General features: G+C 35.5%; 1 protein-coding gene across 1 annotated transcript in view; it reads right to left on the bottom strand.

Annotated features, from left to right (window-relative positions):
* PTPRN2 (protein tyrosine phosphatase receptor type N2) overlaps positions 1–15,306 on the bottom strand; it is a gene marked incomplete at both ends in the record, with an annotated part of 676,226 nt that overhangs the window by 360,594 nt on the left and 300,326 nt on the right. The window contains one exon of the mRNA XM_080609627.1: positions 6,517–6,596. Within this exon, the coding sequence (XP_080465753.1) occupies positions 6,517–6,596 (80 nt within the window). The remainder of the gene's footprint in view (positions 1–6,516; positions 6,597–15,306) is intronic.

Below are 15,306 nucleotides of genomic sequence, written 5' to 3'. Positions count from 1 at the left end.
CTTTTGCCATTGATGATTTATTCCTCAATGTTCCGTTGTTCCTTCTCCTAATCTCCCTTTGCTACGTTTATACATTCTTTACATATACACATAACATGTAACTGTATTATATGAAGATCTGAAGTTATATTATATGAAAATAAATCAAATAACAGTTCTTTCTCTTTTGTCCCTTGAGAATTTCCTATAAAACTTTCCTTGATAATAATGTATAATAACAGAGTTATCATGTTTCTGTCAACAGTGCTGGTATGGTCAATACTCACTGGCTAGAGAGCAGAGTGAGCCTCTGCAGTGTTCCTAGAAATGAACAGTCAATTTAAGCTGCTTACCAGACCCTCATCGTCTCCCTAATGTTGAGTAAATTATCTTCCCTCTGTGTCCTGTTTTGTCAAATTTCAGACCATGAAATTAAGAGATGTGCAAGATTTACAGAAGTATTCTATAAATGTACTATTATACTTATTTCTATTATGCAGCAAACTGGAAAGATAACCCACTTTGACCAATAAAAAGAGAACTGTATTTTGTGACTAGAATGAACCAGAGAACAGCTATAAGTCATTTGCAATATTTTAGACTTACATCTGATTTACTAAAATTTGAAATGTATATTTGAATTATACTGAAGGCTAATACAAATAATTGCTGGGAACAGCTGAAAAATGCATTTAAGCATTATAGTTTTAACTAATCATTTGTACTCGCATAGTTAGTATTTTAAAATATATTTATAATGGATATTTTTAGCACTTAATCTATAAGGAAATCAAAATTGTTCATGTCAGACTCTCAGACTCTCAGCCCTTTGTAGAGGGCCCAGATTGGATGCATGACGAAACTGTAATTTTGCCAAATGTGCTTAAGAAATGGGAGATGTAAACAATTTCTGCAGTGACTGTGTAAGGCAGAATCCTCACCAGTATTTTCAAATTGACGAAGAACCTGGAATATTTTTTTGAATGCAAGTGGGTTGTTTCACTGTCGGACATGGCTTTTAATTTTAAATTTCCTGGTCATCAGAAAATCCTGCTAACTAGCCAAGGTCATTAAAGATTTGTAAGATGTGATGGAAACTAACAGCCTCTGGAATTAGACTACAGTTTTAGATACTTGAACCTACATATTTAGAAGAGTAAGATTTGATGCCTATAACTACAGCTCAGACCTACCAAGCAAAAGAAATGTATCAGAGGCAAAATAAGTTACAAATACCTTCTTCACCAACTGAATTCAGGGTCACTAATACAAGCATCCATTTAATCATCCTAATTAAAATTAAAACTATGATATCTTGGTCCACTTCAAACCATTAAGACACCATCAACTTAAATCAATAGACAGGGTAAGTTAACTGTAAGGGTTTTGAAGTACCCTTTTCATCTCAGAAAGAACTGTCTAATGCTAAAGATCATGTTTTGACAGTTTAGAGCTGCCAATTTGAGCAAAAAAATTCAGTCTCAATGTCAAAGAGTTACATTGCAATATTTGCTGCCTTGGATATTTCACCACAGGTGGGACCTAACCAAAATCTGTAGGCGACAAATTTCAAAATCTGTAAGCTTACAAATCTAATAATTTGCAGTAGTTTAAAACTGCTAAGAAATTTTATATGTATTTTTTTATCTATTTATTTACTTTTCAGGCAGTATCTTTATTCAAATTCACTTTTTACACAGTTAAATTTGAATGATAATAAAGTATTTTTGTAGGGGTTTTTTTTTTTCTAGTGGAATTAATTTTGCTATGCATTTTTTTCAGAATGGAAATGCATAGCATTTCAAAATGGAAAGCTCTCAGAGAAATAATTTTTAGGCAAGAAGGTTGTATGCTTCAACACCCAACTCTCTAAGTCATTTTTAATGCTTCCTATCACACCATGCACATTGTGAAAATGTAAGTTCCACCAGAAAAGTAAAAACAAAAAAATCAATCAACAAACAAAAAATAAAACCAAAAGCAAATGAATAGCTCAGTTACAAGTCAGGGGTATTAAAAAAAAAAAAAAAAAAAAAAAAAAAAAGATAATTTTTATAATATTCTAATATATATTTAATAAAATAAATCAAGATTTCTGACTTTCCACAATGGTCTATATTACAATATATCTTAGACATAAGAACCTGCAAGCAGACCTATTAATTCCCTAATACCCGGTTATGCATTGCCTTTGGCTGTGCTATCCATCCCGTACCACTTATATGTCTACATGCTATGCATACATCCCTTTACTCTTCAGTCTCCATTTTTTTGTAACACCCAAAATGTTGCATTTTAATACATTACCAAAAAAAGTAAGCAAGACTCTAATTAGCTAAAGGATGCAGCTACACATGATCAAATGCTGAGTGTCTATGCACATGACTTCTCTTCTACATCTCTTTTTCATGCATACAATGGATATATATGATTGTTACAGCCATTTGATGCTAAAATTATATGCTTGGAAAATTCAGAAGATTCTTCTTTTCGAATTACTGTTACTATACATGCCTTTCCATAAGTGGTGGGATTCTGGAATACCTACAAAGCAAACTCACTGCTCATTACTATACTGACTATATTGCAATTTTATATTGAGTTATCTTACTGATAATTGTTTTCTGCTAGATTTCACCTAACCTTTAAACTGAAGAAAAAAAAAATCCACATTCATTTATCTAAATGAGGTCATGTACCAAGTGTAACTATTTCTAGAGCAGGTCATCTATGTCTAGAGAAAGTTTATTTCTTCAAAATGTTGAGATGAAATTACACTGCATCTTTGAGCCTGTCTTATTAAACGGAAATAGGCCAGAGGACAGCTACTTGATGCAAGATTCTATATTATGAGTGTCAAAGTAATCAACTCTAGCAAAATGCTCTGTAGTCAAAGAGCAAATAAAGGTATTGTTAATGTGAGAAAGCAAGCTATTCACAATTTTAAATTACTCTGTTGTCAGCTTTCCCCTATAATTATGTAGCCCTAGAAAATGAAAAAAAAAGAAATAATCAAAACATTTACACAGAATTGGAACTGTGGGTTATAGGGAATAAAGTTTTATCAACAAGAACATGGCTGAAGGATTTTAGAGTGCTCTATCTGTCCTCAAGCCAGCTCTCATGTACACCAAGAAGAACAGATCTCAAACACCAAAAAAACATAGAAACAATTTTTATTATCATACTTCCATAACTCTGTTTCTTAATAGATATTCTAAGTTAGTCATCTGTTTGCCTAGTTGCTAGAGTTCCATGCCTTCTCTAACCTGTATATTTGTCAAGCTCCACAGTAAAGGATAGAAAACTTTTAATATAGTTCCCTATATTTAAACCTAAATAATGCAAGGAAAACAGACAGTTTATCCATTTTGCTTACAAAACATGCAGACTACATTAATAATAAGATTAAACTGCTGCAGAAAAAACTGTTCCTGTGGATACTGGTGAGACATGCATGTACTTAACATCTGCAAAAATAGACTCCCTTTTGCAAATTGGATAATTTACATTCCCATAATTATTACGGCATCTGATTATCCCAGTTTCTAAACTGTTTTTGTTTCTCAGGATGTGATGGATAGTGAAATTCTTCTGCCAGTTTGGTCTATTCATTTTCTGTAAACAAGTTCTGCTTTCAGAGTTCCTGGATGGATGTTAAGTTACCTAATAGCAGCACAGCATGGACTTATGCTTTTATCTGTGCCTATCCTGGAAGTATGTACTTATTTATTCTGCTTTGGCTTCCTTTGGTAAACTAAGTTTTCAGAATGCTTTTGGTCAAGACACTGTTTACTTTAAAAATTTCTGATTACAATTAAAGCCTGAAAAAAGGTCTTATCTAAGTATATATTGCTGTTGATCTTTTAGCTGAATTTATGTTTGGCTTTAGAGATCAGCAAGTAAGAATTTTGCTCAAAATAAATGAACTGATTAGCTAATGCATTGACAAGCTTCTGCAACCTTAATTATGGGTTAGAAAAGAAAAATTACATACTTTTTAAATTTAAAATCTTTGACAGCTAGATAGAATTGTGAGGGGTTGTTTTTGTAAATGGCAAACACAAAGTTTAGTTAGAACAATATTATGGCCATGGTTCTGAGAGGAGCTGATGTAAGACTCCTGTAAACTTCTTTCTGCAGTCATCAAAGCCTGAATATTTTAATGTGCTAAACAAACAGAATGAAATGCCTGGGATATGAATACATACAGTAGCTAAAATTACAATATAAAAGATTAATTTAAGTTGGCGAATCTGTAGAACTTACTCTGGAGTGATATAGGTTTTGTCCTCAGAATATCCCTACATCAGCAATATTTAAGTTAAGGAAGTTGAAAACAACCACTTTGATCACAGTGGTAAGAAAAAACTACTGTTACGTCTTGAGTTTTGCTGAAATTAGTCACAACATTTCTACATTTAGGAGTAGCTTGCTAGGAGCAGGCCAAGACACATCAGGAACCTCCTGAATTTGACAAGGTTCCTATGGACTTGCTAAATTTCAGTGCATGTCTGTTCCATGAACTTGTTAATATGCAAATTTTTGAACACATGTACTCTTCATTGTCTACAACAGGCAAAACTACAAACTGCATTTTGATTTATTTTGAACCTGCCTTCTGCCAGTTTCATCTGTTCTTGCACTGTAAAACTGCACAATCCTGTCCACATTCATTGTGCCATGCTGGACTTGATAGACCTTTCTCATACCATGTGCATCTTTTTCCAAAATACAGTTTTCTGCCTTATTTCACCATTTGTTCTATGTAAGATATGTCATAATGTCTTCTGCCTTTCTCTATATGTTTCCATTTCAACCAGAGCTTCCAAACCCTCTGAAGTATGAGAATCAGCACTGTATGCCATATTTAAATACATGCAAGAAGAAAATGTTGCTCAGTTTTCTATTTCTTGCTTAAAAACACTTTGCTTGTTCAACTGATAATGGAGACTGAACTGTTTTCATTAAATTACCTGTTACTACACTAAGTTCTTACTCCAGAGCATTAACTGTCTATTTAAACCTATAACTTCATATGAAAGGCTAATTTTTTTCTCCATATGCATTTTACACTAGTTTACAATTAATTTCATCTGTGATTTTGAGTTCAGTCTGGTAAGGCTTTTATATAATTCTAAGATCAACTTTCACCTTTAAAACTGTCAATAGTTTAATATTATTAGCAGGATTTCTCATCATACTGCTCATTGTCTTTCCCAACTCATTTATAAGTATGTTAAATGGCACAGTACTAGCAGAGGCCCTTCAACTTTTCTGCTATCTCTAGCCTGAGAAAACAATTTATCCTTAATCTCTGCTTCTTGCCTCTTAACCAGCTACTGATCAACCATGTTCATGTTCCATATTCCACATTCTAAGAAACAACTAGTTTCCTTAGAAACTTCTAGGGAAAAAACTTGTTAAAAGTCTTTGGCAATCCAGGCAAGCTTTACCAATTGCATCATATTTATTGATCCCTTCAGAGATTCAACAGGTTTACAAGGCAGGTCATTGCTATAAAAAAGACATATTAATTTTTTACAGGTATATCATACCCATTCAGGTTACCATAATTAAATAATTAAATAATTATTGCTAATATTTCCTAGTTTTGCCAATACACATCTATGGCTTTTTGGCATGTTAAACCCTTTTAAGAAAAATTGTATCACATTTGCTACTCTCTAATCACCAGTTAACAACACCTTTCTTCTACAGGTCTTGCACAGGAAAGTTCTGGCATGTGAACTAATGAAGTTCTTTCTATAACTAAATTGATCCATGGTGAAGCAAAAGGAGAACTTAATGGACAATCCTGGGCTCCCAGTGTGGATTTAAATTAACTTTCTTTGTTTCTCTTTTCAAGCAATTTTACAACTTGTTTATTCAAAATTTTTAAAACATTAAAAAACTTTTAAAATTGAGTAATTTGGAGGTAAATTGGTTAGCAGTTTAGTTACTTTGCATGAATTATTTCTTGCAGTGAAAACTTCATAATGAAGCTAGTTGACAACTTGATAAGAAGCCAACCAGAGTCCTTAGAACAGTGGTAGTTGGCTCCAGAAACACATTTACTCCCAAAATTAATTTGCATTGAAATTACCTAAACAGCACACAAAGATATATTTCTACCATCTTTTGATCCAGAAATCCAAGCTAAGATTTAGTAATATTATTGTTCCCTGAAAAAAAGTATTGGAAAAAGCACAGGTATTATATCCTCATTTAAAAATAACCAATCTGGTGTTACGAGTTCATGACAACACTGAGGAGTTTTTCACCATGTTGGGCCTTGACTGCAAGTCTTTAATTAATCCATTTCCTTGACAAACAAAGAAGACTCAGCCAGTTTTAACTGACTCAGAGATGCTACACTTCAATTTCCCGTATGTGCCACTCACCTCTTGACTATCTTCCTTCTTAAATGTCAATCTTCTGGGAGAATGAGATGTCTCTGTGCTGTTTGTAATGCTACTGCTCACGAAAACGCACACATGGGAGGTTACAGTTTGGGAACAGAGGACAAGGACTTACCTGCTGCATTGGCAACATCTGCGGTTGAAATGTTTTCAAGGTTTGAGTGCACTCTGAAGGTCACAGCTGGTCCCAGCACACTGGAAGAAATTATTAAAAAATGTAAGATTCATAATCAAGAGACAAGGCATAATATTCCTTATCAAAATAGGTTTTTAAAGAGAACCTATTAAGATACCATTTAGTTTTCATCCTTTTGCTTCATTAGCTACATTTGCATACATTTTTTATACCTCTCATGGTTTCTTATGTCTATCTTGTGTCTGTCTGAAAGAATTTCAACAATATGAGCCAAACTTCAAAACAGAACACTCCTGTAAATAATATTCTTGCTATGAAGATAGTAAAATGGAGGCACTTAAATTGTTATTCACCCAAGTACAGCGTAGATCATCACTGGAATTCAGCATCCAAAGAAGATTATATGCCATTTCAAATTTAATACGCCTAACATCAATAAAAGCTTAGTCCTGTTGTCACAACTGTAAGTCAGAGGGACTGTAAAGAAACTCAGAATATTTATCTTGATCATGTTCTGCAAGAATACGTGTGGGGAAAAGATTCTGGACATATCTGATCCAATGGCTGGTTTTGAACAAAAAGATACCACAAAGTATTTAACAACAGGGGTAGTCACCTCTTCGAATAATTTATGAGGGAAAATGATGACTCCGTGGTAACCTTTTTGGATGCAGCTTGATAGTTCTTTATGGCATTAAAATCTGTAAGGCATTGACAAATTTACTGATTAGCCAGATGAAGAACAGTAGAGCAAACTATTCAGGGTTTCACAAAAATTTTCATGGTGCATTTTAAAGAAAAATAATTCCATATACGTAATATTGCATTAATTTTCCACCCATCCTAATAATGTCCAACTTAGATGCACATCTGATGAAAGGAATGGAGAAATATCAGTTCTGATGAGCTTAAAACTACGCTAAAATACATATCTATGATAAACATAAGAAAAATACACACATACACAAATAAAGTAAATGTATTTTTGAAGAAAATTTCCAGGAGACTATAGAAACTGTAATATACAGAGGAGAAGAGCACAAGGGCTCAACAAAGCACAAATTGGTACTGTTATAAAAATTTAATTACATACTATGTATTATGTGAGTTCCTAAGTTTTTATTATTCACATAACCAGTGAAAAGAATTAAATTCATACTACAAATAATAGCACTGCTTAAATGGTGAAGAACATTGGCTGGAACCATACTTGCAATGTGTTTTGACCTCCTATAGCTGTGTCTTATGAGAAAATGAAGTCTGGAAAAGAAAGAACTTGAAAAATATTTATGTTATATGGCTTGAAATGAAGTATTAAATTATTCCTTTACTAACATGTTAATATTTTGCATTCATACAATAGAGCGCAGTTAATGAAGTGTGCTTAATAGTATCACATATATCCTAGACAGAAATACCTTTAAACTTTTTCCATTTCAGGAAGAAAAAAATTATTATTAACTATAAGACTTTGAGGTCAAAAAGGGAATCAGAGTAAGACTAAGAAGCATCTTTTAATCTTTTACTAGCAAAGCATGCACTGTGCACATTTTATTCTGGAGTTAATAGGAACTGTCATTAATCAATCATTTTTCTCTAAATACTCTTGGGGTGGGGAGAGAAAGAGAAAACAGAGAGATTTTATTGCTAAAGGACACTCCAGATGCCAAGTCATTAATGTACAGGAAATGTATTTTAATAATATTAGGCAATTATAAAGCATTTATCAGCATAGTTTAAATAGTATTTTAGAGTATAATAGTCAACAATTGCAAAGTATATTTTATTTGAGATAACTGCTTTACAAGAATTCAGGCCATTCCCCAATTCTGTCACTAACACTGACATAATCAGCCGTAAAAGGCATTTGGGAGTTCCATGATGCTATTCCCTGAATATAACTAATCTTGCATTGTCCTTTCTGCATTGCGAGCCTAAGAGACATGATGATTCCTCTCTGGCTTCTCAGACATTTACAGTATAATTAACAGTTTGCTTTAAATAAAAGCAGGCACCAGCCTAGTATACAGCTGTCCAATGACAAAGATAGGGTGAAAAAAGAAAACCTTCAGATATTTCCCCCCAAAATCTACACTGCGCGGTCCTTTATAGCCGAGAACATGGAACCAACACAAACTTTCAAGCACAGCGTAGTTACACTCCAGCCTTATCAGCAAAGACATAAAAAAGTTTCCTTCCCTTCTTCCTTTGCCTGAGTTTCTCGCTTCTACCTCTGGCCTAGAGCTCACTATCTCCTCAGCTGACCTCCTGCCTTGCTCACTGCAGCTATGCACTTCACAGCACAAATCAAAACTGGATCATTTCAGTGATCCAGCTCAGGCAGTGAGAGGCACGGATTTCAGACTGAAGCCTAGCAGGGATCATCACACTATTCTCTAGTGACTCCACCTGGATAATCCAGGAACACAACAGGATTCAAGTTGTGCCCATGTTCACATTGCCGCAAGAGCTGCTGATGAGAAAATTTAGGGAAATGAAGAGCAAAAACTGGGTGGGAAAAAAATTCCTTATGCAAGTGGGATGATATTGGTTTAACACTGTTCTTGTGCAGGAAAGAGGAAATCACAGATCATTGAAAATACTCCCTCCTATGCTACTATGTGGGAAACTGTTTTTCTCTACTGTAGCAACTAAATACTTGAAGGTAAGGAATCTCCCAAGCATCACATAAGCACAGCTTCACTAGGAATATTTTAAAAATACAGAAAATAAAACAGATCTTGTCACAACTTTTTGCATACTGGTATTATGCTGTTTCTTTAAAAGCAAACAAAAGACCTTGAGATTACTTGGTCAACATTGCATTTCTGCTCAATGTTTTGGGAACTGACTGCTTCAGGAGCTCATAAAATGAGATTTTCTCATGGGGGGCTTCTGGCAAAAGCACTCAATAAATAAACATTTCAATAATAATAGATGCCCTTTGGGGAATTCCTCGCTGTTCATTATGTGCTGGATGAGAACATTTAAACAAAAACAGTGATTATTTGACTGCAAAATATTTTTAAAAAGCTTTTAACAAGAGGGCAACCAGCCTGAGAAAAGGTTCTAAGATACATAAAATGCATCCTTGATACTTCCTAACCAGGAACTTTAAATTAGATAGATGAGACGGCTTTTTTTCTGTGGCTGTCAAACCCTCTGAAGCCCAGCTAACATTAATGTCAATTGTCTTTACATAACTCTAAATATGGAGGCTCCCTAAAGTGCACACGACTGTTTATGACCTGATGACTTGCAGACAAACCATTCCCACACATCAGGGAAGGTGCCAGCAGTGAGCAGAGGAATCCCTCCTGGCAGGCAGATTACATCATGCCAGCCCCCCTCTAGCTTTGTAGGTGAAAGCAATCAGAAATATAAACCCCAATGTCCAGGCTGACACGTAGCCTACATCCAAGACCTGCATATGCTGCAACTGAGATTAAAAATGTTAGGTAGTCACACTTTTAATCTAGAAAGATTATATTTTACCTCTGATTTTCTGTCTATTTTTCCCCACCAAGCTGTATGCTACTACAATTACACCTATGTAAACTGGTAGTTGACTCTTCTGACATAAATGAACTTACACCCACCTAAATAGGAGAAGATTGTGAGTTTTAGAAGGCATCTGGACCATACTATCATAATCACACTTATCATTTTTTTCTAATACTTTGTTATGATGCTTTTTTGAATAAAGGTAAGCAGTTCTGGCTTCAAGGTTAATAAACAGTAACTTCTCCCCATGCAAAATGTAAGGTCTGCTGCAATGACCTGCTAAATTTATTACTTGAAATTTACTGACTAATTACCCCCTCTGTTGGCTGTCACAACTTCTGCTCTTTTTTTTTTTTTCAATTTCAATAATGTTGCCTTCAGCCATAATAGTTTAGGTTTTTTAACAAAGACATTCAAAGCATATTGCAAATTGTCACCCTTATGTGCTGTTGTCTTACATTCTGTTTACTAGAGATGAAATAATTACAGTGTTTATACCAAAATGACTTGAAGGTTGATTGCTGATTTAATAATATGCCCTCCCCTTGGGTTTATATTTACCATCTGAAGGTGGGAGGGTATACAACATGCACAGAAACAAACAATATTCTTTGTGCAAAATAGAAGTATATCCTTTCATTAATTGTTTTACTGACTAACAACATTCTTCTGATATTTTGCTTGTCAACAAGTGATCTGAATAAACAGAGCCTAAGCATGATCAATATGGCAAGGTCCATATCACTTTCAAGCCGTAGGTTATAATTATATTTATGAATGACAGGATTTAAATCTCCATAAATTATGTACCCAGCTTTGCATGCCTGTTCTTCGCCCCCACATGTGTATACTTTCATGTTACGCTATCACACAGAAGGTTTACTGTGAAATACAGTCACAGTCTATCATACCCCCTAGTGGAAAAGGATTTGAGAAACAAGTGCCAACATGGCTATGTGTATTCTTGAAGACAGAGCTGATGCCAGATGGAAATGAATGAAGGTTGCACTGCTGTATTTTAAAATACCACTGTATTTAAAAGGAAAACACTAGCAGAGCACAGTATCTTAAGATTGGAGGAGGATGAGGAGACAAGGATTGAATATTTCCAACATTAAACATTCTCTTAATGACCCTATTTCATAAAACAGAGCTTGCCTTAATAAAGCTTAGTTTTGAAATTAGAGTCACTACTTGTCTATATGTTCATTTCAAAATCCTTTAATCTCTGGAGGTTAAGAAAAGCAATTAGTAACGCTCCAGAGGATTGTGCAAAGTAAATTTTATAGCAGCGAAGGTAATTGTCTCAGGAAATGTTTGGTGGGCTTGAACTAATGACTTACAATGTGTACACATTTCTGTGCTTACTCTGTTTAGGAATTTGAAGCTTATGTCCATTGTTTATATTGCACTGAAGCCTCCTTTTCACCTTCTCAATTTTGGAAAAATTAAAATGCTCATACTGCTGTATATGTGATATATACAGGCATATAAACATACTTATGTCAAAGCAAATTAATGGGGAAACACATAATTAAAAGAGGCACTTTTGTAATACAGTATGTTTATACAACATGAATTACAGAGCAAAGCAAAGGCAGAAAATTGCGGCTGGTCATTATCATGTAATAAATAAATGGATTAAGAAATGTACACTGGCTATTTTGTTCTTCTGTTACTCAGACCAGTTGTAAACTCATTGACTACTTAATTCAGGTTTTCATCAACATTCTTGACCACAAATGTTGACTAAAATATATTTTGTGAAGCTTTGCATCATACTCTATTTATATTACATAAGCAGGTCTCTGACTAAACATCAGATTCAGGAAATCTGTGAAGGATGTGTTGTTCTGACATACTACAAAAAAACTTCTCTGAACTGTTGAGTAGAGAATATTGATCATTACCCAGACTTAATACTAAAAAGTCACACCTTTCACTCCTTAATATCTTTACTGTTCAAAGACTTGCTTCATTTTGCACCTGAAGTGAACAAACATTGATGACACCAAGCTGTGTGGTTCGGTTGATACGCCGGAGGGAAGGGATGCCATCCAGAGGGACCTCGACATGCTTATGAGGTGGGCTGATGCCAACATTATGAAGTTTAACCATGCCAAGTGCAAGGTCCTACATCTGGGTCAGAGCAATCCCAGGCACAGATATAGGTTGGGCAGAGATGAGATTCAGAGCAGCCCTGCAGAGAAGGACTTGGGGGTGTTGGTCGATGAAAAAATGAACATGAGCTGGCTTCAGTGTGCGCTCGCAGCCCAGAAAGCCAACTGTATCCTGGGCTGCATCGAGAGGAGTGTGACCAGCAGGATGAAGGAGGTGATCCTGCCCCTCTACTCTGCTCTCCTGAGACCTCACTTGGAGTATTGTGTGCAGTTCTGGTGTCCTCAACATAAAAAGGACATGGAACTGTTGGAACAAGTCCAGAGGAGGGCCACGAGGATGATCAGGGGCTGGAGCACCTCCTGAATGAAGAGAGGCTGAGAAAGTTTAGGCTGTTCAGCCTGGAGAAGAGAAGGCTGCGTGAAGACCTCATAGCAGCCTTTCAGTATCTGAAGGGGGCCTACAAGGATGCTGGGGATGGACTCTTCATTAGGGACTGTAGTGACAGGACAACGGGTAATGAGTTAAAACTTAAACACGGGAAGTTTAGATTGGATATAAGGAAGAAATTCTTTACTGTGAGGGTGGTGAGGCACTGGAATGGGTTTCCCAGGGAGGTTGTGAATGCTCCATCCCTGGCCGTGTTCAAGGCCAGGTTGGCCAGAGCCTTGGGTAACATGGTTTAGTGTGAGGTGTCCCTGCCCATGGCAGGGGGGTTGGAACTAGACGATCTCAAGGTCCTTTCCAACCCTAACTATACTATGATTCTATGTACAGCTGTATGCATTCTCACATTTCTATTGACATGTATGTACTTACAGACTGTGATCAATTAAAAAAATCTTTTTTTCCTTTTAGCAAATTGAGTTTCTTGAGCCTTTCTCTGGAAACTCTTAACATGCTCCTTAAACTACAGAACGACACACAGTGTTCCACAACATGTTGCAATGCAGCCAAAAATATATTCTCTATTCATATTTATACCCTTTATATACACCAATCATGAACTGTTTGCTTGCAACACTGTCTACAGAAATGTGGTCCTGTACTAAATTCATAGCTAGCACAGACAGAGAAATTTAAGGATTTTTTCTACTAACAGTGCACCTTATGTCTGACAATAACCAAGCAGTAAAGATGAGAAAGCAAAATCTCTTCTAAGGGAAAAACATTAAATACAGTGCTCACCAGTTAGTGGTTGATTTTCTATCACCACTTGCATTTCATTAGTGTGGTTTACACCATGCAGCCAGGTGAGGTGTAATGGATAGACCACAAAGATTAGATAGATTGACAGCTTCAGAGCAATCACATCTTGCAAATGTAATTATATGGAGACAAAACTTAAGTCTGGATTTGACAGCAGCTCACTTACCTCTGAAAGCTACATCTACAGCCTTCATAAATCAGGTAATTATTTGGACACCTTGTAGTGCCCTCCTCTCTCTGTGAAATGATGCTCCATGAAGTCACTCCATGACTCACTCAGCACTGATCATTTCAAGGAGAGAGAACAGGACACTACTAGGTGTCCAAATAATGGAATGTATTCTGACTGACACACTACTGTCATTCGATTAATTTCAAGAGTAAAGTCACAGAAAAGAGATTACTGGTCCAGAAAACGATGCTTTCCAAAAACAGCAGTTCATGTTTGGTGGGTCTCTGACACCAACCAATACTAAATGATGGACTTTAAATTATTTTACATTAATGATTAATTTACTTTTAATAATTTAATCTATATGCATAAAAAATGTGCTAAGTACACTTGCTAAGTACACTTGCTATTTACAGTGCAAAAGGCAATGAAAGAGTATTTTAAAGATTTTACAACTCGCTTCGTCTCAGGTGAAGATTATTTTGCTAAACCTACAATTTAAATGATTTAAAAATAGACAACGCTCAATTTAGAGATTGATGCTATGCTCAGTTTATCCTATTTTTATTCTTCACAAAAAGCAACTTCTTATGATTACTCAATATCTATGAATAATTTGCAGAGTTTTAAAATAATTTTTCTATTAATCTGTCACAAGCCATGAAACTTGACGTTTTCAACATGCTGAGTACATGAAAGTTGCCAGCATTGGCCGCCATGCAAATAAGGTTCTTAATTACAGTATTTAAAAGAACAAATCATACAAGTGCTATAATTTTTTACAGCAAAAGAATGTGCAGACCCTGAGAAAGTGGGAAACTAGTTTCAACATGCTGCTTAAATGTACAGTGGTTTTTCTTTCACTCGCCAAAGATTTAAGCTAAAGTAAAAAACAGTTATATCATTAAAAAAAAAAAAAAAAAAAAAACACCACCAACAAGAAAAGTTAATTATATTCTATTTTTCTATTTACACTTTCATTCTTCTTCTTTATACCTTAGTCTGCCTGGTACACAAACAACAGTTTTAATTTTTAGACAGTGAGCATTCAATGCATTTTACTGACTTCAGGTCTACTTACCCTCTGCACACCTGTGTTGTTAAGGGAGTCTGTAGCAATCACAGACTAAATAAATAAAATCTGTCCACTGGGATGATAGTCACCTTATGCTTAGTTTGCACAAGTGGCTTTTAATAATTAATGAAGATCATGACTCATGTATTAGGACTTTTGCAGAGTTCAGCATGCTTATAGCTTTGATAGGAGCCAGATAGAACACAAATTTCTTTCATGAGGATTAGGCAGCACAACCTAAGACCAAAAAACCCAAACCTTGCTACAGCCCCAAATGAAAGAGCTACAGAACTTTGAGCGCTACAACCAGAGCCCTCCTGCTTGCCCTCTTAAAAACCTGTTTGCTGCTTCTTTGGCTCTGAGGAGACAAACTGCATTTGTTCTTGAGCTTCCCCTTTTGGCTGTGAGGTAGAGACATTTGTTTTGCAAAGGAGATACAATTGGAATTTATTCAGCTCTTTTGGTTGCATCTACAGATGTATATTTGCTCCAACTGCCTTTATGGCTCCTACGGAATACAAAGCCTTTGCAGCCAGGTCATGATGCAACTCATAGGCCTGGATTTGAGATATTTACTGGCTAGGGTGTAAAAGACTGCAGAAGAATTATTTTTTTTCAGCTGGGTGAGCAGGTCTGTAATATTCATGCAATCCATCCATCCATCTAGGTGACAAAAGAGAGGAAAAAAAAA

This window comes from Psittacula echo, assembly GCF_963264785.1.
Source record: "Psittacula echo genome assembly, chromosome: 2".
Taxonomy (NCBI): domain Eukaryota; kingdom Metazoa; phylum Chordata; class Aves; order Psittaciformes; family Psittacidae; genus Psittacula; species Psittacula echo.
This window is presented reverse-complemented; position numbering and strand designations above follow the sequence as displayed.